This window comes from Lonchura striata, chromosome 1A (assembly GCF_050655825.1).
Source record: "Lonchura striata isolate lonStrDom1 chromosome 1A, ASM5065582v1, whole genome shotgun sequence".
Lineage (NCBI taxonomy): Eukaryota > Metazoa > Chordata > Aves > Passeriformes > Estrildidae > Lonchura > Lonchura striata.
Genome location: NC_140741.1, coordinates 20,743,705 through 20,769,478, shown reverse-complemented (window position 1 = coordinate 20,769,478; position 25,774 = coordinate 20,743,705). Strand labels below are relative to the sequence as shown.

Below are 25,774 nucleotides of genomic sequence, written 5' to 3'. Positions count from 1 at the left end.
TGTAAGATGATTTCCTTTTAAATGATGATTCCTTAAAATAGAATACTTACCATGCACAAACATGTGGTACCTCTGTGTAGTCTATAATGCAAGGAAGTAATTAAAATGTAAGCAATGTGAAATATAAGAAGTTCCCCGCAGAATGACTTGAGTAAGTAAAAACTACCCATTTCTTTTAACAGAAGTTGAAAAATTCTGATAGGAAATATGAGTGCCTGGATTACACTAGAGTGCATGTTCATGAGAAGAGTTTGGATGTTTAAAAAACAGCTCACACCACATTATGTCAGTGCTGTGTAATTTGAAATGAGATTCACAGTGTAATCTTAAAATTCTGCTCTAGATACTTTATGAAGCACAGAAATATGGGTTGCCTTACTTTACATATTTGCAAAATGCTAAACTGCTCACTTCTATTGTGTTTATAATAATATAGCTTCAAAGGTTGAAAAGTGCTTTTGCAAATAAGCTTTGACTCCGGGTGCAGAGCTAATCAATTGCATCACAAGGATATTATCTTTTCCATGTTGTGTGAAAACGACCTTTGTGCTGTACCTGAGACAGCCTGTTTAAATGTCCTTGAAGCATTGTGCTTTTGGGAGGAGTTAGCAAAAAGGGTGCAGTTGAAGACAGCTTTTTCTGATCATTGCTGAAAGTAAAATCTGGGGTAATTTTCTCTCCCCATCACTGGTTTCTGAAATTGTCTGGCATAATAGCTTCTGCCAGATACAGTCTTCTCAGCAGTTCCTCTCATTAGACACAAGAAATTAAGTATGATCTAGGGGTAGCTTTATGTTCTTCTGTTATTCTTTATCTTCCTGTAAAAAAGCTGGATAAAAATTGCTGACCCATTCCTTGAGTTGTGTTTTAAATTGAAAACTTAGAGTAAAAATATCTGATTTTATAACTGGGAAAGCAGATCAAAAGTAAATTCTTTTTTTTTTTTTTTAAGAAAAGGCAATGTGAATCTAAACTTACCAAGTGAAAGTGAAATTCTATGGTAGCTGCATTTTGAATGAGTTGAGCAACAGCTGGAGCTGAATATTTCTTACAACATATGGCTTGAAAACACTGGAAACAACATTCTTGCAATATTTTTCCCATGAAAAGTGTGTAACAGAGCATAACAGTGATCCCATGCTATAGAATCATTGAATGGTTTGGCTTGGAACAGACCTTAAAGATCATCTAATTCCAACTCCCCTTCCATGGGCAGGGATACCTTCCACTAGACTATCAAACAAAAAAATTAGATACAATATCCTGAGTCTTCTGTACCCAAGGATAACCCAAAGATACTTGGGAATAACATAAGAACTCTGCATGATTTCAGAGACCAACTTCCCACCCTGTCTTGTCCCCTCATTGCCAGCCCCAGCAGCAGCCCAGTCCTCTGCCAGGTGTTACTCAGGAACTCTCTGCCCTCCAGAGGCAGCTGGAGCTGGAACAGCTTTTGACAGTCCTGCAATAATCAGTGTTCAAGGAGAACTTGTATGTTCTATACAGCTTTTCTTTCAGAGAAGTGGTGAGCTGGAGCAGGCTGTAGAATTTTTCACTTTAGACTACTATGACAACATTGATTTCAGACTTTTAGAAATCCATACCGAGATACTGAGTTTCTGAGTCTGTCCCTGAAAATGAGACATGAAATGTGCTTCCTATAGTAGTTCTTGGAGATGTCTGTGTGCTGCTCCACATTTTTTATGTGCTTTGGGAGTGCACCTTCTCTCAGCCTCTCCAATAGTAAAACTTTACTATTCTGTTTTATCTGAAAATGCCATCAGGAATTGGGAAAAATGTGGCAAAGTTCTCACAAAAGACTGGAATCCAAGGGATTATCTTTCCTCCATAGGTTTCCTTAGATAAAAAGTAATTAAAACCAAAATATCTATGTTTATACAAGGCACAGAGTGGTAGCTGTACAGAATGGGTTTAGCCCTCAAACCAAACCACAGGTTAAATATTTTCCAGTTAGGCCATGTTTTGTAAATAAAATCTTTCATGTCTTCAATTTCTAGCTTTATTTATTTTAGTCCTCTACATGACCTGTGGTGCTTATATATCATCAAAGGGGATAGAAACACTCTTTCTAGATGTTCTTATTTTAGTACTCTACATGACCTGTGGTGCTTATACATCATCAAAGGGCATACAAACACTCTTTCTATGTGAATTCAGATTTAATGCTTGTATTGGAACTTCATATGAGGCGATCCCAAACAGAAGGATTCTCTGTTAAACACTTGAAACCTTTTATAACCTTGTGTGACTTTTTTTCTTTCCATTTTGCTCTGAGATTCCACCCTCTTACTTTGCAGGACTACCACGCCTAGGATTGGAGATATTCTGCAGAAGTTGGCTCCTTTCCTCAAGATGTACGGCGAGTATGTGAAGAATTTCGATAATGCAATGGAACTGGTGAAAACGTGGACTGAACGGTCTCCTCAGTTCAAATTCATTATTCAAGACATTCAGGTAATGGGGAGAATAATGTAGAACCTCAAGTAATACATAAAAATACATAGGTTTGTGGATGAAAAAAGGCTCAAAGAGGAAATTAAATACCAAATTCCTTAGAATTAAGATTGTTGTTTTTATCCACTTCACACTGTGTTTTTCCCTTCGCCTTCCTGCATATGTGCACAACCCACCCACAAAAATCCAGATTTTTCTCCTGCAAAATAGAGGAGCAAATTGTAAAGGCTAAAACATCTGAAGATTATAAATCGTGCATTTTGTTGTAAATACCATTTTAGGATAAAGCAAAAAGGCAACTCTAGATGCCCGCACTGCATCCAGCAATATTGTGTTTGTTCAACACAATATTAGTAGTGCTGAGCACAGGCAGCTGAAGAGCTTTTCCAAAGGCTCCTTTCACACCCTCTGGTGCTCCCTGGGGGTGTCTCTGGGAATTGGCAGATGTGTGTCCTGCTGCAGTCTGAGCACTTAGAAATAGGATGGAATGTTTCTGTTTAAATTTTACTGCTCTGTAGGGTCTTTTGGTTGTAAGCCAGGGAAGAAAACAATGTAGGGCTTAATGTAATTTTTGTTTTTATAATCTAATTGCATCTAATATTATGGAAATGAATATGCATCTTATGATAGAGTAGACATTGTAAATGAAACTCAAAGAAAGCATTCCCTCCTCAGATAGGTAAAATGTACCTTTGTAGCCCATTAAAGTGATTGTTTATAATATGTGGTCATGAGCTATCCTTATTAATTTAGAAGCATTTCTCTTTCCTGTTACTACAAGCCTATATTAAAATACACTGGAGTTTAAAATATTTTCTTTTGGTAAGACTTTTTGGTAAGACTGTCAAATACTTAGAAAAGTTTTTACAGTTATTTTTTGAGAAGATTTCCTGATTATCTGGTTTAATAAAATAGTCCTGTATTCTTTCAGAAGATCTATCATGCATGTCTCAAAATACATTGTTTATGTTTCATCAACCATAACTTTTATTTACGGTATTGTAATGACATTTTTGCCTGCTTCATTGAAATATGTTTACAATTTTTTAGAAGGAAAAAGTGTGTGGAAATTTGACATTGCAACATCACATGCTAGAACCAGTCCAACGCATTCCACGCTACGAGATGCTTCTAAAGGACTACCTAAGGAAATTGCCTCAGGATTCCCTAGACTGGAAAGATGCTGAAAGTAAATATCTTCAGGCCATTAAAGGAGTTATAATAAGAAATTAGTAAGAGGATACTGTAAATTAAAGATATTTTCAGGAAAGATCAAGTGAAGAATTACCCATTAAAAGAATGATAGAATTTCTTTAGTGGAATCATAGCATTCATTGAAAAAAAATTTTCTTGAAGTTAATGTAAAAAACATAAAGCCTTTAGTATTCTCCTGGAGCACATAAGTTTTACTTTGGTTATGGAATAGCACACAGGTTTTGATTTGTTTTCTTTGCAGATGATCAAGGCTTGTGGTGGCTTTTTAATTTGTTTTTGTTGGCATTTTGGCTTGCTTTATGCACATTTGGAATGTGTGACTGCTATTTGTTAAAAAGTGGAGTTAGGCTCATTCTATTTTTAAGCTTGTGCAGGGAAAAAGCACAGACCGCTTTAAAATTTCTTCCTCTCTGTATTTACATGAGAACAGTTCAAGGTATTTGCATAGAGTGTTCAAAATCACTTCCCAGATAATTCTTTTAAATATTTCATTTTTAATACCATTACTGTAAACACTTATAAGTTGAGCTGTTTCAACTGAAAAAATATAGTTTGACTTTCTGAAGTACTTTGAGAAAAGGAAGGAAATTACCATGACTGTTCTTGTCACAGAAAAATGTGATTCTAAGTGCTGAAATGCTACAGTAATCTGCAATAATTATCTTCTGGTCTTTCCATATAATTTCTATTTGGTACCTGACTTTTTTAAGCCTTCCACTCTACCTTGTTTTCTTTTTATTGCTAACTGAAGAAATTTCTTGTGCTTTGTAATTTACATTAAAACAACAAATATTTTTGTAGAATTACCACTGTGCCTCCCCCTTTTTTCCCCCTATGTAGTACATAAGTAAAAGTGCAGCTCTTTTGTTTTACTTATTTTCTTTTTCTTCTGTCTAGAATCCCTGGAAATTATATCCACTGCAGCAAGTCACTCAAATAGTGCAATAAGAAAGATGGTAAATGATCCTTGTTTTCCTGATCATTTTTTAATATATTGCATTTCAGTATTTGGTCAAGCTAGGAGAGTGAATTGCAAATCTTCCCTAAAATAGCAAGAATTGGTTTCTTGGGTCAAAGTGATTGTTCCTTCTTAATGTATTTATACAGCTCCTGGAAATTATAGACAAAATCTCTCATTGCAACAAATTCTCTCAAGTGGAAAATGGGACAGACTTAGTTCTCCTGGCTCAAATCACTGATACTGCACTGAACTCTTAACCTGGTTTCATCTGTTTCTGTGAGTGCAGGGCAATGTTTGTAAAGAGCACTTACTGTTTCTCTGCCTGATTGGACTGGGATGATAGGATCTTAATTGAAATGTGAGATGTTTTGGGCAAGAAATAATGCAGACTGTATAAACAACTGCATTTTTAAAATTACCAAGGATATAACATTTCTAAAAGTACTTCTAGCTTTATCTACTAAATTAATCAGTCAGACCACACATGCTGGGTGTAAATACTTTTTCCAAAGCTAAAACAGTCTCCAGATTTATGCCAGCTCCCATCATTTAATTTAAACTGCATAAAGATGTGTGCTTTCAACTAGCAAGTTTTATAACTATTTTCACCATAAAGGAGAATCTAAAGAAGTTGTTGGAGATATATGAGATGCTGGGAGAAGAGGAAGACATTGTGAACCCTTCAAATGAGCTGATAAAAGAAGGACAGATCCTTAAACTGGCTGCTCGCAACACATCTGCCCAAGAGCGCTATCTTTTCCTGGTAAGGTGGCTGCTGCTGATGAGAACTTTGAAATTCTCATTAAACTGAAATGTAAAACTTTAGGATCTTTGCCCTGATAGATTGAGTTTTGAGGTCCCAGTAAGTGTGTCTCCTGGGTCTGTGGGAGCTCTTTATTGTGGCAGGTCATCCTCTCAGATGAATTAGAAAAGTACAGCCATGCTCCCTTACAATTCTCTTGGAAAAGGTTTGGTGGAGTTTGTTGCTTTCTATGCATTGAAAATTGCCAATACATTTTTGCTCAGGGTTCTCTGGCATGGCCCCTCTTCTGGTTAATAAGAGGTAGTGACAGGATGTTGAGGCACAGTTCCTCCTTACCTGTGCTTCAAACCAAAGGAGAAATCATAGAATAGTAAGACTTTGGCTGGGGCCAGACAGCTGACTCAAATTATGTTCCCTTCATATGAGAGGTGACAAGCTCAAATGTGCTGTGTCTGTGATACACACTAGGCAATATTCTAGTCAGGATTTCTATGAAATAGGATTCAACTGAAGTGAGTTTTTCTTTTTAATAATTAATTTTGAGAAAAATTAGGGGGGGTAGGGGGAGTGAGAAAACTGAATACTTTATATCTGATTTAATAACTGTGCTTCCAGGCTGGGGCTTTAGACATTTAAACACTATTTAAAGTTCTACTTTAATAAAGGAATAGATCTTTGTCCTGCTCATGTGCTATTTTTGCCTCCTGTGATATGGAGGATTTCAGGGAATAAAAACTTTAAGAAATGTTTTTTTGTCTTGGAAAAAGGAAAAAAGACAAATATATATATATATATATATATATATATATTCATTCAAATAACATTAGTTACAACTTGCACAAAACAAAATTATTTTGGTACAGGATAAATATATATACACTGAAGGGAAAAATCCTTCTACAGTTTACAGTAGGTTTTGCAGAACTGGGGTGTAAGGTTTTAGTCAGAAAAGCTTTATATTGGCATAAAATATCTGGTCTGAGTATAGTTTGGTAATAAATACTGTGAAGAATGCTGCATATGCAGAACAACTATTCTTACATTCACTGAAGCTGTCCTTGAATCCTATTCCTAAAGAAATAAGAAAGAGAAGTTGTCTTGCATTAGGGCTTTGGTCTTCTCATGTATCAGCTGATCAGGAAAGAACCTACTTTTCCATGCACCAAGTCTGGCTTTGTAATATTGTCCAGCTCTCAGTGGACAAACTATGGCTTTACCTGTGTTTTTCATAGTGCAAAACCACGTGTTTATTTTTCCCCCCAGTTTAACAATATGTTGCTCTACTGCGTCCCCAAATTCAGCCTGGTAGGATCCAAGTTCTCAGTTCGAACCAGAGTTGGCATAGATGGCATGAAGATTATAGAAACCCATAATGAAGAATATCCACACACTTTCCAAGTGTCTGGAAAAGAGAGGACACTGGAGTTGCAGGCCAGGTAAGCAGTCTTTTTAGCCAGTTTCTTGAGATCAAATATATACATACAGAAGAGTGGATTAACAGATTTAAAGAATGAGGCAGCAGATTTCATCTTAATATTGGTGTATTGAAAATAGCCTAGGCTGCCAAAAAATCATGAACTGTCAGTCCTAGAATCTTTCTGAGTAGATGTGTCTAGGATGCATAGCACATTGGCTAACTTTGCAGAAATGCCCACAATAGCTGTGAATGGGCTGGCTGGGGATTCAAGAGCAGTGCCAAGGCAGCCTATATGGTCACTAGACTGGAAGTGTTTTAGACTGAAGTGTTTTAGGACACTGGGTGTGTTAATCACTGATGCCTCTGGGATCTGAGCTGCCTTGGTACCAAGTCTGTTCACCCTAAGGCAGGTCCAACAAGCAAAGGTGTCCCTCCCAGTGGATTCATCTCCACAGAACAGAGTTTTCTGCAGCAGTAGGTGGGCATCTGCTTTCCTCTGTTCCTCAGGCCCATTTCCCATCTACTTGTTTTCTTCCAGTCCTAAGTACCAACCTCCTCCTGGAAGGCAAACTCTCCTTTTAGTTCTTGTGTCCTTTTCCTCCAGGTGCAGTCTTCTGACTGCCACTTCTTCTGCTTTGCAATTTATTAGTCCTTGTATCCTCCTTTTGCTCAGTTGCCTTCCCCTTACCCTTTTGTTTAGGCTAAATCAGCCCTGTCTAGACTCAAAGTGAGATGCTCCTCCTCTCCTTTTAGGCTTGCTTAAAAATCCTGATCTTAGCAGTCAGGGTTTCATTGCAGCGAGGCCAGGATTAAATAAACAGGAGAATGTCCATGGTGGGAACAGTTTTGTGTTGGCACCATGTATCTGGGGACAAACCATAGCTTGCTAGTCAATGAACTTGCAAGCTACTTTCCTTTATGGAAAACCTGTAATATTTAATGAGAGTTACAGCACAGTATGTGCAAAGATTACAGCATATAGGTATTTACCTACACTTTCATTTAATTTCAAATTAAATATGTACTTTGGAAAACGACACAAAAAACTCTTCCCACTAAGATCTGCAAAATTTCTGGGACAGGTTTTTGGCTATCAGTCATACCTACTGTAAATTGCTATGTGATATCTTGCTAAATATTTTGTAAATTGTTATGCCATATACCTGTTTCAGCGGTGAAAGGTTGCATCTTGCTATACCATTTCTGAAGCATGTTTTAATTGGAAGAAAATTGTTACAGCAAAGTTTGCTTTGTTAGCTTTCCTACATTACCAGTATGAGAATGTTCATTCCATTAGTTTATTTTAGGTGAGAGAAGCACAGATTTTTATCTTTTGCTTTGTGATCATTGTTAGAATACATTAAGGCTATACAAAACTGTGAAGGAATAAGTGCCATGAAGCTCTTACTCAATTATATTAGAAAAATCTTTATTTATGTATGAGCAGTGTATATACCCTATGCCTTAATGTCCTTAATTTATGAGCTTGTATTAATACTAATAATTTTTAATTTATTATTGGCATGTTTTTTAGTAGGGGGATTATATTTATTTTTCAAAGTACTATTGGAGTACATTTTCAATTACTGTTTTTAAACAGCTGGTAGGTTATTTCTTTGGAAGGTGGCTGGTCAGGTACTATGCCTAATAGCTCAGCTTTTTGTTTTTACTGTAAGCAGGTAGGAAGAATGATTTTGGCTGCTTGGCCAGATTTCTTCTTCCTCATATGCAGATGGTAGGTGGGAAGGGCAAATAGTAGTTCAGAATTCTGCCAGCTTAAAAGTTCTGCTAATACTGCAAAACAACAGGTGGGGAGCTGTTCTGATATGTTGTAAAGGTTCTCTTTTGCATCCTTCAGAGCAATCCATAGAAAAATTATTTTTTATATGACTGGTATTACCTGGTGCAGCAGGGTTTTTTCCTATTATCCAAGGAGGAGGCCAGATACACTGAAGTGTTAATTCTCATGTTTCTAACTTTTGTCTCCTGGTGTGGTTTGTTTTGGGGTTTTTTTGGTTGGGTTTTTTTGTTTGTTTGTTCATTTTTATTTTTTAATTTGGACAGTTAACAATTAGTATTGTTTAAATTCTTGAGAATTGCTGCAGTTACTTGGCTTTTGCAAGAAGTTGTTGATAGTGGGATAATGTTTCCTAAATTAGTCTCAAACTAATGTGTCAAATATTTCTTTTAGTTCTGAACAGGATAAAGAAGAATGGATAAAGGTAAATTCGTCTACATTTTTATTTTCCAAACATTTTGTCACTGAAGCAATCAGAAAAGTAATATTCATGTTGTCTGTCTCTATCTTCTCTCTGCTGATCCATAACTGGTCAGAATGCAGAGTCTGTTTTAAATTTTACCATGTCTGAGGAATTTCTCCACTGTTTCTTTAGGCACTTCAGAGTACTATTGAAGCTTTTCAGCAGAGGAATGAAACTTTCAGAAATGCTATTGCTAAAGAATATGAAGACATGCCTGTTGAAGTCTCTGTAAGCTGCTCTTATTGCTTTGTAACCTTCTTAATACCCATTGTGTTCTTCAATAAGTGGAAAAAGTTTGGCAGAATCTTTGTTTTCAAGTTCATCATTCTTAAAGCAGAGTAATCACAAAGCAGTCATCTTATTGGTAATTGTTTTTCTTCATAATGCCAAATCTTGTAAACAAGCCTCTTTCTTTCTTAAAAAGTGTAACAGAGAACCCTTTCAGTGATGCACCATGATTTTTGACTGGGCTCATTGTTATTCCTTTTATAGATTTCAAGATGCATCTTGAGCTATGTTTTGTAATTTCCTTTCCAGAGGATGAGAATAACTATTTTTCCCTATTTCAAGTCTGTGCAGTTTTTTGTTAATGTTTAAATTTCTTTTATTCTCCTCCTGGCCCTCCTTTAGAACGCTGAGCTTGGGAAGAGAGCGCCGAGGTGGATCCGGGACAACGAGGTCACCATGTGCATGAAGTGCAAGGAGCCCTTCAATGCACTGACGAGGAGGAGGCACCACTGCCGAGCGTGTGGACACGTAAGTGCAAACCCCCCTGCCTGCAGCTGCTCAGCAGGCCTGGCAGGGTCTCCAGGTGTTGGAACCCAGCACATCCCTCTGGCTGCCCTGGCTGTCTTGAGACCCTGGCAAGGGGCTTGGAGACCTTGGCACAAAGTCATAAACACCGTGGCTTCGATTTTAGCCCATGGAAAAAGCTGCCAACTTTGTATGAGGAATTACAAACCATAAGGGTTTGAGTAGTGTGATTGTTGAATTAACACAGGGTGAAAAGTAGAATTTTGGGGTTTTTTAGAATGGGGTTCAAGGGACCGAGATGGAGGGATTTGGGCATGTCCTGACCTTCTCCTTCTTCTTGCCCTCCATGTCTTGCTGTGCTGGTGACACTTTTCTATTGGTTTAAGGTAGAGACACACTGTCTAACATAAATGATAGATATTGGCACATTATTGTAAACATAGTACACATAGTTTTTAGTATAAAATGTAGACACCGCCCTAAAAGGTAGACAGGATACCATGGCTGACTTGCTAGACAGAGCTCAGCAGGTCAGAGAAAGAATGTTACAGATAAGGAAAAATAAACAAACTTGAGAAACTGACCTACACATTCAGACTCCTTCTTTGGCTGCGTGAGCTGGGAAACAAAGACTTTTACATTCTTGGGGTCACCTCGATCCACAGACCCCGAGGTCCAGGCACCTGCTTGATTTCTCATGGCTCCTTGCATTCACAGAATTTTAGAATGGCTTGGGCTGGAAGGGACTTTAAACATCATCCAGTCCCAACCTCACTGCTGTGGGCAGGGACCTTCCACCAGACCAGGCTGCTCAGAGTCGCATCCAGCCTGGCCTTGAACCCCTCCAGGAATGGGGCATCCACAGCTTCCCTGGGCAGCCTGTTCCAGTGCTGTGGAGTCTGCTGCTGCACTTGTAGCTGAAAGAAGTAGCTCTGCATGCCACCAAGGACCCTCTGCCTGCTTTAGCTGGCATGGTGAATTTGGAGGTCATTAGGAGCAGCTTACATTTGTGTACAATGTCCCAAGGCCCTGCACACAGTATATTGATAGTTTTGGGAGACCCTACTAACATGAAGAGTTTCAAGACCATATTAAGATGGTATAATCCAGCATTATTTCAGGCAGCACTGGCTGACTCCATCAAAACACTGTAAAACCCTGCAGTTCTTCATTAAGTTAACTTGGAGCTGCTCCCAGCTGGTGTGTGAACATGTGCAAAGCATCAGGGAAGGAAAGAATGTGAGGGTGGGGAGAGTGTATGGCTGCTGCTTTCCATGCAGGATGCTACAGTAATATATCCAGCTTGAAAGCAATCATTAGACAATGGTAGTATGATTTGTGAGTTTCCAGAAGTTAACAGAATAGCAAACATACTGTGCTTTCTTCTCTTGCCACCCAGCAGCTCTGCCTGTCTCCACCAGATGGTAGTACAAGCTCAGATTTAATATTTATGGTACAGGGTGTCTTGTCTGATTTCTTTCTAATGTTTTTAGGTGGTATGAAGGCTTGCTGCATCATAACACTGCTTTTGTGCTTTGCAGGACACTAGAGACATTTTCAGAAGCTCTGAATTATTGGTTTTACAGTTGTCATAGAGGGTTTTTTGCCAGATCTTTCCATCTTAAAATTCTGTTAATGTTAAAAGCACACCCTCCCTTTTAATGTCCCTTTTTGTTTAGACTCCTAAATACTTCCCTCTATTATAGTTCTGTCACATCTCCTTGTGCTTTAATTTCAAAATATTTTTTTCATGGGAATTAATTTGGGCTAGCAATGGTGGTTTTCCAGAAGTTACTAATTTGGAATACTTAACTAGTATTGTTTAGACCTACAAGCTGAAGGTGGTGATGTAGATTAGCACTGCAAAGCCATGGTCCATAACAAAGTTTTGTTCAGATGTGTTAATGGTTCAAGTCCATTTATTTACTTTTCTTTCTTGAATTACTTCACTCATATTTTTTATTCAGGGCATCTTTTTTCATGTGGAAGAAGAATTCTGTGGAAAAACATTTCCGATGAAACAACTCTGATATCTCTCTTGCATTTCAGTTACATATATACTGAAAAGAAAAATAATGAAAAATCAGTGGATATTGGCTTATTTATTCTGTGCATTTATTATTTGATTTTAAAATTGTACATTTTATATGTATAGGTATATATGCATTTAAACATGCTAGTATTTCTTAGCAAGTTAAAGAAGTAGCCATTTCTGATTTTATTAGACTTTTATCATTAAAAGTTCATCTTAATTTGTAGGTTTTATTCATTCACATAACCTCATTCTTGTTACATAGAAAACAAGGTGGTAAATGTACCTTTTCAGATTGTCATACAAAGAAACTGCCAGCATGGCTTGTGCTATATTCTGATTCTACACCTAACTTGAAACTACAGATATAATTAAAAACTGAATGTGATTTTATGCAAAGTACAAAATTTCCACCAGGTAAATAGGAAGAAACACTTCTAGTTAAGAAGTAGTGGCACAAATTTGGAAAGCCATTCGTTTCAAGTAAGTTATTATTGAGATATTATAAACACATCTTTCTTGTTCTGTATAATAAAATATATACTACAAAATAGCATAATACTAATTTTTATTTATAGTTTAGTAAACTTCTAGAAATACTTAAATATTATATGTATTTTACTTTTCTAAGGTGGTTTGCTGGAAATGTTCTGATTACAAAGCACATCTCGAATATGATGGGAATAAATTGAACAAAGTCTGCAAGGATTGCTATCATGTTATAATTGGTTGTACAGACAGCGAAGAAAAGAAGAGGAAGGGCATCTTGGAGGTATGTCATTCAAAATACTATATATCTGCAATCATTTTGGTTCATCAGTAGGTGAAAAATGGTAGCATTCTTGTAGAATTTATTTTCTCTTTGAGAGCTAAAAAGTATGTGGAGCAATTTCATCTCATTCCATAGATTTTGGTTTCCAGCACACACCTTTGCAAAATAGCTTTGTTCTTGCAACTTTGCAATTTTTAAGGGAATTGTAAAACTTAGAACTTGTTTGCTTCTTTCAGTTACATCAGCTCCTTTGACAAAATTTAACCTTCCCTTATAAGTTTTCAGTTTTCTTCTTCTGCACTTAAGCTTTCATTTTAACAAACCCCACTGCTACCAGTTGGTTTTTGAAAATGTATACCCGGACTGAAAGAACTGGGGATGGAAATGAGGACAATGGGGGAGAATTTTGCTTTTCCTTCAGAGTCTGAGTAGCAAGATAATGTTTTGATTAATGTAGGAAATGGACCTTTAAGTTGCCAGGTTGCCCTCAGCTTTTGGCATCTGAAAAGTCAAGGTCAATGGAAATTTTAACACAGAATAATTTTGTGTTCTTTCTTATTATCTCAAGTTCACTATTTAGCTTGAGTAGCATTTTAAGCAATTAATCTAATCTTTTCTCTGGGATTAGTGCTTGAATGCTTATATTATTCTTAGAAATGTGTTTGAACTTGATTATGTCATAATATTTTGACTGTCAAAGTAGATAAGTTGTCATGTTGGATAGTTAGTGGCATTTCAGTGCCTAACATGGTGTTGTTTTGGAAATCAGATGTTGTAGATGCTCAAATACAGAGAAAGGCTGCTGTGGTGGATAAAATAAAAATTGGAGTGATATAGGAGTCTATAATCCAAAGTTACTGATGAAAAAAGGAGCAGATTACACATGATAAGGGAATATGTGTTGTGATTGTATGTGTTTATTATACATATATTCTACATATACATATATTCTCCATATTCTCCATAAATCCAGACCTTCTTGATCTTTCTTGGGTATTTCCTGAAGCCTTTTTGCAAATACTATCCAAGAGTTGATGTGAATGGTGATAAATTTCCTGATTTTTCTGGTTTTGGTCTTTATTGAAGGAAAGTTTAATTTCCTTTTTATGCTTTCTACTATCTCCTAGATTGAATCTGCAGAAGTCTCTGGAAATAGTGTCATATGTAGCTTTCTTCAGTACATGGAGAAGTCCAAGCCCTGGCAGAAGGCATGGTGTGTCATACCCAAACAGGAGGCTCTTGTGCTCTACATGTATGGTGCTCCACAGGTAGGTACAGGGGAAATTGGAAAGAGTTTAGTAATTATTGTCACTGGTATTTGAGGAAGAGACAACAAATAGCTTGGGAATGGAGGAAAGATTCAAGTGTTTTCACCAAACTGTCCAGTAAATGAGAAGTAATGGGTAGATTAGTTGTCTGTTCTTAATAAAGAACTTCTCCTTCTTAGGATGTGAAAGCTCTGGCTACAATTCCTCTTCTGGGCTACACAGTGGATGACACTCCAAAAAGTGCTGACCTCCCCCATAGCTTCAAACTGACCCAGTCCAAGTCTGTGCACAGTTTTGCTGCAGACAATGAGGAACTGAAACAGAAGTGGCTGAAAGTTATCCATTTAGCTGTCAAAGGTGAGACGCCAGAATGTCAAAATGAACTGCAAGTGAATTTAGAAGAGCAACCTGAATCTTCTAAAAAATCTGAATGCTGAAGCTTAAGAACACATGGCATTTTTGAAGATTTCATTTGAAATTGTGGTTAACCTTTGTGTTAACCTTTAAATCAAGGAAAAAAAAAAAGAAAAAAAGAAACTTTTTACTACCATACATATCTTGGCACTTTATGTTTGGGAAAGAATTCTGGTCTTTTTAGGGATCTTTTTCTTATATTTATGTTTTGTCAATAAAAGTGATGTACAGGTCCATTTCAGAGACCTTTTTAAAAAATGTGAATGCTATTAAAAATACTAACTTTACTGTACTGCTCATTTGTTTTAATGCAATTTTTTTTAAATCCAGTTGCTCTTCAGTTAACACTTGCTACTTTCATTAAGAATGCAAATATTTGAAGCTTCCTCCTTACATGTTAGGACTTGCAACAGGATAAAAGATATACCTCCACATTGCCAAAATAGATCTGTACTTAAATATGCAGGGACAGATTAGTTTAATGTATGTAGTTTATAGATTGATTTCCACAGTTCTGTATATATGTTGTATTCACTTGTATCTTTTTAATTAAAGTAATGCAAATTGCTTTCACAGGTATATTGGCTTTTAAGATTTCAATTTATCAAGGAAACAATCTAATGATTTTCAATGTAGAAATAAATACCTTAAATATGAGAAAACTATATATAATATATGTATAGTATTAAAAATGTACAATACTTGATTATTGCTTTGATTTCATGATACTGGGTTCTTATTAGTGAATAATTTATTTTTAAAAAAGCATGTTTTCTATTTGAAATTAAACACAGTCCTAAATTGAAAAATACTGTTCAGTGATTTGTTTTAATAGCTGACACTTAATGATTTTGATATTTTTATGCATCAAAAAATTAGCAGCAATGTAAGTGGCATGCAATGGACAAATGAATTCCAGTTGTGTTTAAACAAGTAGTCTCTTTTCTTCAGTGTCCTATCACTGTTAGCTTTTAAGAGTGCAGTAGTTTGTTGCTCATATGCAGTATGTGGTTTGAGAAAAGCAACAGATTCTAGTAACCTTCTGGGAACGTGTATTTTTGCTATTATGGTTATTGGAGCAAAAAAACCATTTTGAACTTAAGTTTTTTAATTTGTGTAGAAGATTAGGTATTGTAATGCTTATTTATGACAACAATCTCCAAGGATTCTTGTTTTAAAGTGGAACCTGGTTTATAAAAATTTAGTATGAAGTCTGAGCTTGCAAATCTCAAGTTTTATGAACTAACATTACTTGTTTTCTGCTTCTGAGTATAAGAACTCGCTGGCTTTACAACATTAAGTCCTTATGAACTTCCATTCTTATTAGAGTTTTTATACATAGAGGCAAATGATCTCCATAACATTTTTACTGTAATATCCTTGAATGAAATATGGCAAACTCAGAGGTAGTGATTGACTATCAATTAAAATCATCACTGTCTTTTCTTTTTGAAACCATTAAGGAAGGAAAATACGTAACTTCTACTATCAGCTTGTCATAAGAATATTCGGAAGTCTTACTTCTCAATAAATCTGCAATCTGTATTCTAAATCATGTCAAGCTGAAGAGTTCAGATTAAATTTTGTCAGCAACGTAACAGATTTAAATTTTTGGGTTTTTATCACGAGTTTGCCAGAGTAGCCACTGAACTCCTACTCCTGCTTTACTCTTTCTGAAACACTGTAGGGAAAAAAAACCCCAACTTATTTTGCATTTAGCAAGGGATTAATATCTGTTTGTAGCATCAAGCACACATGAGCGTGATGAGCGTGCAGTGACCATCGTTCCTTCACAAGAATGTCATGTAACTTAATGTTAGTGGGATGGATTTTGCTCTCACCTGCAGGGATCCAGGATCTACCATATCCTTTAGATTCCACAGCTTTACACCAGTGTTAATAATGATCAGGACACGGAATGGTAGAGTACTAACTCTCCAGGTGACTTGGTGCATATCCGTTCTGAATTCTCTTCCTTGGGTGCTCCCTGTGTCCAGATTGTCCTGGAAATAACCCTAGTATTGCTTTTACCCAATGTGCAAGCTCTTCTGTAATTCTCTTAGAGATTTTAAGTTATTTCTACTGGCAGCTGTGTTTACCTTTAGCAATGGGCAGATCAAGCCTGTTTTGATTCACATTGGTGAATACCATCAGATTTTTGCCAAGGTAATACAAAATCTCCCTAGTGTTAATACATGTAATCTTACATATACCTTGGCAAGGGATGGGGAGCATTCAGGTAAGCAAGCAGATCTCTTGGTGGCTATCTTTCCTTCACAGCCATCTCCCAAGAAGTGGGTATCTTCTACAAGAGCCTCAAGTGCAATTGTGGGATATGGGGAGTTGTCTTCCCACATCCCAATGTATAAAAACAGTTTCCCATGGTCAAGGTGTTGAGTGTAAAGGAAGTTGCTTTAAAGGAGTTCTCAGATAGGAAGGACTGAGCTATAGTGAAAATATGATGATATGAATGTAGAGTCAATTAGGTTGGAAAAGCCCTCTAAGATCAATGAGCCCAACCATTTCCCAGCACTGCCAAGTCCACCACTAAACCATGTCCCTAAGTGCCACATCTACACACCTTTTAAATACCTTCAGGGATGGCGACTCAACCCTTCCCCTAGGCAGCCTGTTCCAATGCTCTGTGTTGGTGACAAAATATTTTCTAAAATCCAATCTAAAACTCCACTGGTGCAACTTGAGGACATTTCCTCTTGTGCTATTGCTTGTTTCTTGGGAGAAGAGACCAATCCCCTCCTTGTCATCATCTCCTTTCAGGGAGTTGTAGGGAGTGATAAGGTCCCTTCTAAGCCTTCTTTTCTCCAGGCTGAACACCCCCAGCTCCCTTAGCCACCTCTCACAGGACTTGTGCTCCAGACCCTTCACCAGCTCTTTGCCTTTCTCTGGACCCAGTCCAGCACTTCCATGTGCTTCTTATCCTATCTTTCATGTCCCAGAATTGGACATGGGGTTTGAGGCACAGCCTTGCCTGTGCATACAGGGGACAATCCCTGCCCTGGTCCTGCTGGTACAGGCCAGGACACTCTTGGCCTTCTTGCCCTCCTGGGCACATGCTGGCTCTTGTTCAGCTGCTGCCAAACCAGCACCCCCAGGTCCTTTTCCACCAGGCAGCTCTCCAGCCTTTCTTTCCCAAGCCTGTAGTGCTGCAGGGGTTGTTGTGACCCAGGTGCAGGACCCAGCACTTGGCCTTGTTGAACCTCTTAGAGCTGGCTTGACCCATTGATCCAGCCTGTCTGGATCTCACTGCAGAGCCTTCCTGCCCTCCAGCAGGCCAGCATCCTACCCAGCTTGGTGCTGTGTAGTGCATTCTGTTTCCTCCTGCAAATCTCATTTTAAGCCAGGTAGGAAGTCCATTCCAGCTGAGTGATTAGAAGTAGCAGTTTCTGTGCTGCCTTATTGTTATAGTGGTATTGAGCAGTTGGAGCTACTTGAATGGCAGCATCTCCCAGATGAAGCCTTGTACTTGAAGCAGTTTGAAATTAAGCTAGCACTGGGAGTTGTTTGGATCACACTGCTTCACGTTTGCTCTCAACATTAAATTTTATATAACACAGGATATTTTATTTACCCTAGTGAAACCCCTTTCATATTCTCATAATCAATTGCTTGGTCAGAATTGTTCTCTTCTGAGTCAGAATGCCTTGGCACCCAAATACATGGTTCTGTGTGTATTTTGTGGGGAAAGTACGTATTACAAATATTAAAGGACATCAGGAGATGGAGAAATTGCTTCTAAATTTAACCACCCTGTTGTCTTCATTCTCCACAGACAAGCTCTCCTAACAGCATCCCAAAGTTTAACTTTAAATTGTAAATTATGGCTGCAGAGGAACAAATCCAAAGTTGTAGCTGCTGTGGCTTAAGATCTATGACGAAAGCAGTGAAATTAAAACCATCATTCTAACAAGGTAGAAGCTATTCCCATTTGAAACACATTCTTAAATTCTTCAAGGAAAAGAAAAAATGCATTAAATTTGTGAGCATAAAGCTCTGTGTGCAAGGAATAAACTGTAACTAAGCACTCATTCCTAATGCATGAAGGCATGTGAATGGCTCTTCTGAATTATTTAAGTTTTGCAAACTCTTGTGTTCAAGTAATGCTTGTTTCTCACTTTGAAAGGGATCACTCTTTTGTGCGATTTAAAGCAGACCAAAAGTTATTTTTGCAGTTTTATCTGTGTTCAACCAGAACAAGACATAAATTTATCATTCATATTTTTGGATCATAGCAATATATTTTTTCTAATTACTTATTTTTTCTCCCTACAAGGGGAAAATAGTGTGTCATGATATCTGCATGTCTGCACCATTCCTCCAGACCCTCTAAAAATTCTTTTTTGGTATCAGGTACTCTTGCTTGGTTGAAGAGCTGCTATAAAACCTGTATTATGTAGTATTTTCAAATCCCTTTATGCCAAGTAGTTTTGTTTATTTCAAAATGTATTTAACTTATATGTGCAAAATAGTTATTGACAGTACAAAACATTCTCTATTTGGAGTAGAATATTAAACCACTGTAATTGCATGTATATAAAGTAGCACCTTTTTATGCAAAACCATCTCAAAGTGCTTTATAAATATCCTCAAAGATTCTGTCTTTCATAGAAAAGAAGATCTTTATTACTCATGTTTTTAAGTTATAGATGAAGGCAAGGCACTGATTAAATATAGAGTAAATACACTACCACCTAAGTAAAATTTAGGTGAGTTTATATAAGTATGCTCCTCAGACTTCCAAGTGGATTTGGAAGGAAAAAGAACACATATATTAAAACAAGTGGGAAAGATGTGGAAACACTTGACAGGTTGTTTGGGTTCCTCACCACATAGCTAGTATAAAAAAAATCAGCTTTTCATTTCAAGGAAAGATTTAAAAGAGGGTAGTTATTTCTTATACTCAAGAAAGCCTTTCTGGAAAGAAATAAACATTCCATGTAGAAATAATCCTAAGCAATAACAAAAGGTCTTTCTCCATAAAGCTGGTATAAACGAGCATGGGCCTGCTGGAGCTATTATACCTTCAATGATTTATATTCACATAGAATCTGCCTTACATTATATAAGGACTCTTGAGGAAGATGAAACTTCCACCAGTTAGGGAGCTGATAAGATACCAGGTCTCACCTGGAGTCACAGAGCTCAGGTGAACTTCCGATGGAGGTAATGGATGTAGGGGTGAATGTAAACTGGAAATATAAATCCAGAAGTAAATGACTAGAGAGAAGCAATTTTGTGGCAGAACTGACTACCCTTTAGGTAAATCTATTGGTGAAATGAGCGTCATTCTTAGTCTCTGTGGTGTACTGTTATTTGAAATCTGAAATTAAATACATGGGGTAAATGTTTTTTGCTCTAGTGCGTGACCCTTTTGGTGTGAGCAATTTAGCTAGCTGGTTCTGACCCATGGGACTGTAGGATGTTCCTCAGATAGGAGTTTTAATCTGCTAGCCAGATTGTTTCCTAAATCCTTTTCCTTTAACAAATGATAACATTATTTAATGATTACATATGTGTGTGTATATACACATCTGCATATGTATGTGTGTATATGTATATATGTGTATTTATATATTTGAGACTATTATTCAGATTACTTGTTTTCAAGCAGTATTTTACAATGAAAAAAAAAATACACTGTGCTGCATTCAAAATAGAATGTATAATAACTGTGTTGAGTATGCTTTCCAGAAAAAGATGGAGGTAGATCTGCTGTTGTGGCATGTTTACTATTTCAGCCTATAAAAACAAACACAGAAGCCCCCATGAACATGCTAATTCCAGTGAGGATTTCAATCAGCTTCCTTTGAAACCCTGTGATTAAATTTCTTCCCAGAATAAACTATGGCATTTTGTTTCACCCCTTCCTCTTCCTAGCACAAGTGAATGTAGAATGTGTTTTTTTTTTTCAAAATCCTCAAGCAAATTTCTTTGAATAAAACATGTTTTCAGCCACTGCATAATACCAACCTACTTCTGTTTATAGATAGTAGAGTCATTAAGACTCTAGAGTCATAGAGTCATTAACCATTTATGGTGGAAACATTCAGAAAAGAGGGAGCTATATCAAAGCATTTTTGCATCTATGTGCCCTGGTATTTTTAAGCCAAATTTGTTGCATGTAGAGAACAGTTTCCAATAGAAATATTATTTTTTTCTATCAGCGTCTTTTCTATTCTGCAACCCTTAAGGCAAATTAATACAGTAATTTTAATGGGAGCTGTACCAGCTGTAATGTTTGACATCAGAATTACAGGCTATACATGTTAATATCCCTTCATTATGGAAGCATTTCTGATTTTAATTACAAAAAGATTTCTTAAAAAAATAGTAATTGGAAGAATTGTAAATTTGTTTTGGTTTTGCAATAAAGTGAATAATATTAAAAAGGTGAAATACAAATGCCGTTGTAAGTTGTGCAAATCTAAGTCATCATTTTTATGATTAAGAAATATATGAATGTAATAAAGTTTAAGATATTGTACATATTTTCTGTAATATATGTATATTTGATCCTAAGGTGAGTTGAGAATTGTAAAAATTAAGCACTTTAATTCATGTTGAGTACGTAAAAAGAACAGAAATTTGTATCCTGTAAAATAAAAGCATCATTAAATAAGTATTGCTGGTTGACTCTTTTTTTTGTCCACCTACCAATTTTAATGATAAAATCTTTAAGCTGTATTTCTTGTTTTGTGTGATGGTGAGGACCAGTTTTAGAGGACTGGTGTCTAATTTGCTGTAATGCTGGTTACTCACAAGTACTGCGAAGTTGGTGAAATATGTATTCTGAGTTTATAAAGTGTGTATTTAATGCTATGGCATCCTAGGTGGAAAAGATAAACAATGTATGCACAGTTTAATCCAAATTTTTGTAATGGCAATGTGACTGGTATGTTATATGAGTGCTTTATGGATTTCTGTAGTGCCATCCCCATAGAAAAGTGCAGAAATAAAGGAAATTGTTCAGCAGAGCCCCAAATCTTTCTTAATATTACTCAATACTAAATGATCAACATGATCTCATGAACTGAAGTGGTGCTACAAAGCAAAAAATGATCAGGTAATTAGCTGGATGTGTCTTTTAGCAGACCATAACAGACCAAAACTGGTTGCAGTTGCCTCTGATTTCCATCGTCTGCACACATTAAACCCGTTTTGATTGTATCTGATTTATTCTTGGTATTCTTCTGCAGATGGCCACAGTGTTGCAGAAAACACAGAAACACAAAACAGAGGAAAAGTTACCATAGTACTTGGTAGTTCCTGATTGGAAAGAATTGCATACAAGAATTTTTGTTTCATTTCTACATCTTCTTCTCTTTGCACACACTGTAAACAAATCAGTATTTGAAATAAGTCTCTGATTAACCACAGAGACTAACGCTTCCCTTTCTGTTTATCTAACTTACTGATTTTTCTGATTTTTTTTTTTTTTTGTACTGTGGTTAACTCTGTTCCAAACCTCATTTCCCCATTAAGCACAATGCAGTGCCTTCTGCATGGAGACAAAAATAATAGCATTTACCCTTAAAATGTGCTTTAATAAGAGAACACAATTATAAAACTCAAACTACCAGAAATGGGGCACCACAGGTCCTACTTAATTATTTTAAATCAGCAGGATTAATAAGCACTGATATTTCTAAGTGGCACCTAATTGTCCAGAGCCCATCAAGTTGGTGAGGAAGTGGTAGGTGTTGCCTCCCTGGCTTTCCCAAAGAGCCTGACTAACACTGCCTCATTATCACAAAATTGTTCTTGGCATTGAAGGAGCTTCATGACATGAGAGAAGTGGCAGACCAGCCTTTGGCAAACACAGTATTTGGAGCTGGTTTGCTCTAAATAAATTGCTCTGGAGGGTCCTGTGGTGTCCCTAATGGATAAGCAGAGGGATCCTCATGATTGTGACCATTTTGCTTGGGAGCTGCTCACTCCCTGCCTTCTTGGCCCTGTGCACCAGGCACCCATGGCAATATTTAGCTCACCAGACCCAGGTCTTGTGTTTGGTTCCTTGAGGAACACCTTGTCTATGCTGCATGGTGTTGTTTCTGTCTCAAAACACAAAGCTCTTGTGTCATGAGCAGGATGTGCTGCCTGCCCCAGAGTTGACATGGCCTCCAACCATCAGGATCTTACCAAGAAAATTCATTAATACTTTCTACTGTCAAATTTGAATATTTTTTTGTTTGCTAAATGAAGGAAATTACTGCTGTCTGAAGCATTTTCTTATGGAACAGATCCTTAACTTGGAATCCAGTCTAAAGGTGAATTTCCAGATCCTAAAACATCTTCATACTAATTTTACTACCGTATTTAACTTACAGTTTCCAGATTTCTGGATTTGATTTATGCTTCGTAACATTAAAATAACATGTGCCTGAAGAAGTGGAGTTGTCTTAGGAGCAGAATCTGGGATTACTCTCTCTTTGGCCTCTGGTTGCCTCCTGTTCTCTTTTGCCCCTTCCATCTCCTGTCTGGGAGCCAGGCAGTCACAGCACCCTTGCGTGGAGAATGTGGAAATGAACTTTCTCTTGGGTTCACTGGACACTGAATTTGTACCTTGATTCTGTGAGCTTGTGTTTGGAAACAAGACTGGAGGTTTGTGTTTGAATGTTTAAACTTCGTATGCCTGACTCACTTTTCCAAACTCTAAGTAAGGGGAAATTCCTGCTTTGGGGAAATGGGTTTTAGATTCTAACTGCTACTGAATAGGGGATCCATCTCTCAGTGTGAAATTAAATTAATGACCCTGTGATGGAAGAAGACAGGATTTCATTGTACTTCTGTTTTGATGTGTTGCCTGGCATGTAGAATTTCCTGCCTTACCTGTTGTGTCTTGCTTGAGTATTTCTTGCAAAGTAAGTCTAAATCTTACAGCCCGAGGTTCTGGGACACAGATTTGCAAAAGGCCTGCCACCTTATCTGTGTTGTATTTAGGAAGTTGATCTCCAACTAGCACTAAGTTTGCCCTATGAACTGAATGCCGTTTAGTTGCTGAAGTACATCCTACGGTTATGTTTCACATGGAAAGACCTGCATCCCTATGCCTCAAGACCAATCTGCAGCACAAAGCAAAGCATGGCAGGTGAGACATGAAGTATCTGCTATCATTACTCTTATGGACAGGGTGTGATGTTGTAAGCCACATATGCTCAATTGTTACATTGCCAACTTAAAATTTTGCCAATCATAAGCAGTATGCACAAGAAAATGTGTATCATAAAAATAAAAAATGCTCCTCTTGGCATACTATTTTACCTTAAAAAGACTACAGGAGATTATCTTCTTTACTAGATCCAGAAGTAGAAGATACAAGCTCAGTTCCTCTGAACACCAGCAAGTTTTGGTTGAGGTAAGGTTTGGTTGGGATAAGATCTTTTCTTTTCTGTTTTTGTTGCTTCACTTGAATGCTATGTGTGCATTTTGTTTAGCAATTAAAGTTACTTACTGGATAGTAGATAGGAGGTTATTGCCTTTATTCCCAAAACCTCGGTCTTTTAACATAAAGAGTCTTTACCTGAAAATTGAACTGCAAACCATTGGGGTGCTGAAAATATTTTACTGAAGCAATTGTTTCAGTATTGTGTTTGTAATTTCAAGTGACCACCCCAGTTGCAGCAAGGAGAGAGCACTGCTGTACAGGAATCCACAAGGATACAGAGATTACTTTCATCTCCAACCTAAGTTTTTATCTCTATTGGCCCCATGGGAAAAGCTAATGTCTTCCAAATACCAAAGTTCTTGGGCTTTGTTACTGATTTATGAGGTTCAAATGTTGTGCTTTCCTTGTGGCTCTTGACCTCTGTTCTCCTCTCCCTCAACTTGAAACCTGCTTTAAGTTTCACGAGCAAGTTTTACCAGAAGTTGTCTTATACCCCAAATACCAGAGGAATTTAATAAATAATTTACCAGTATTCAGATTAAGAAAATAAAAGGAACTCTCTGTTTTTTAGTTCATAATGTCCAGCAAAGTTGCATCCCTGCCCCAGGATAACTTTGTTTTGTCAGACGCTGGGTGTCAGCACAGGTAACATGTTCCCCACACTCAGGAATTCCTATCAGCACTATGGTTTCTTACATCCAGCTGAAGCACATAAGAGAGCTTGCTTTGCCAAGTCAACAGAATTCCTTAAATATGGATTTCTCACTCTGACTTCTGTTGCTTCTGGAAAAGAAAAAAAAGAACAAGATTTAGAATCTCTCAGACTGGGAAATCTGTGTAGAGTAGCCAAACGAAGTGTCATTCTGTCAAGGGATTTCAGGAATTTATTTATCTCATCTTCCAATGGTGCCTGGTGTAAGAAACTGTTACAGTTACATCTGTGACAAGGTTGCTCTGGAGAATACAGAAACACCATTCAATTTGACTTCACATAAAATCTGATCTCTGCCAGACCCATATAATTTCTGCACTGCGTGGTTCCAAAAGGTGATATTAGTAAGGAATAATTTATATAAATATTTTGCTAATAGTGTTTTTGCAGCATAAAGCAGTATGAATGTATGAGGCACAACTGCTACATTACATACTTGATATATTTCAGTAATAATTCTCTAGACAAAAGAGGATGTCAGGAAAAATGCTTTGCTGAGGTGCTCATTTGTGGTTTCATTGTCTGGCATTAATGGGCTAAATGGCAAGTGACTTGTCATTACTGTCAGTGTGCCAATAAAAAAGACTCAGCTGTCTAAGAAAAATGGAAGCAAATGATGATGCAAAACTAAAAAGGAATTCATATCATGGAGAAAAAAGTCTGGAAATGTACTCCTGATGTCAAACATAAAACCAAGGAGGCTTATATGGAAATTGGAAGATGACAAATACAAAACTCATATCAAATTGAATTTTTGCATTATATATAACTAGATAATGAAATTTACCACCAGAGGTTGTCATTGGAGCCAAGAATTTAGTGTGATGAGACAAACTCCTACTATATATTCAATAAAGCAACCTAGTTTGCAGAAACATGGAAGAAATATTGAACTGTCTACTTCAGATCTTGCAGCACTATCAGGATAATTTAACATACAGTTTTTGAATGATCTTATTACTGCATTTTTATATTTTCCCCAGAAGGCTGATGCTGGAAGGTCTTAGATGAGGTCCTGAAGTAGATGGATATCAGGTCACATTTGGTGTGGCACTTCCTGTGTCCTCATGCCTATTAACTTCAATAACCAGTCTGACTACTATTTTCTTTATCAGATCTTTGAGTTTCTTGCTCAGTACAATGTAAGTCAGCCATGGAAATTTAGAGTTAAAGCTACAGACAATCATTGAGTGTTAAAATATTTATTGCTTTGTCACAGTCCTCAGCAAGGCTGAGGTAACTGTTGGTGCAGGCCATGAAACTTCATAGCAGAGGTATTTCTGGCTCTCAATTTTTAGCCAGAAATTTAAAATATGTTAAATGTATCA

General features: G+C 37.1%; 1 protein-coding gene across 8 annotated transcripts in view; it reads left to right on the top strand.

Annotated features, from left to right (window-relative positions):
• FGD4 (FYVE, RhoGEF and PH domain containing 4) overlaps window positions 1-20,969 on the top strand; it is a 101,812-nt gene extending 80,843 nt beyond the window's left edge. For all 8 annotated transcript variants that reach the window (XM_085568985.1, XM_085568986.1, XM_085568988.1 and 5 more), the window contains exons 7-17: window positions 2,319-2,475; window positions 3,526-3,664; window positions 4,588-4,646; window positions 5,268-5,414; window positions 6,678-6,850; window positions 9,023-9,053; window positions 9,225-9,320; window positions 9,723-9,848; window positions 12,509-12,649; window positions 13,777-13,917; window positions 14,097-20,969. In XM_085568985.1, the coding sequence (XP_085425111.1) occupies window positions 2,319-2,475; window positions 3,526-3,664; window positions 4,588-4,646; window positions 5,268-5,414; window positions 6,678-6,850; window positions 9,023-9,053; window positions 9,225-9,320; window positions 9,723-9,848; window positions 12,509-12,649; window positions 13,777-13,917; window positions 14,097-14,354 (1,468 nt within the window). In that variant the 3' untranslated portion in view covers window positions 14,355-20,969. The remainder of the gene's footprint in view (window positions 1-2,318; window positions 2,476-3,525; window positions 3,665-4,587; window positions 4,647-5,267; window positions 5,415-6,677; window positions 6,851-9,022; window positions 9,054-9,224; window positions 9,321-9,722; window positions 9,849-12,508; window positions 12,650-13,776; window positions 13,918-14,096) is intronic.
• The last annotated feature ends 4,805 nt before the right edge of the window (window positions 20,970-25,774 follow it).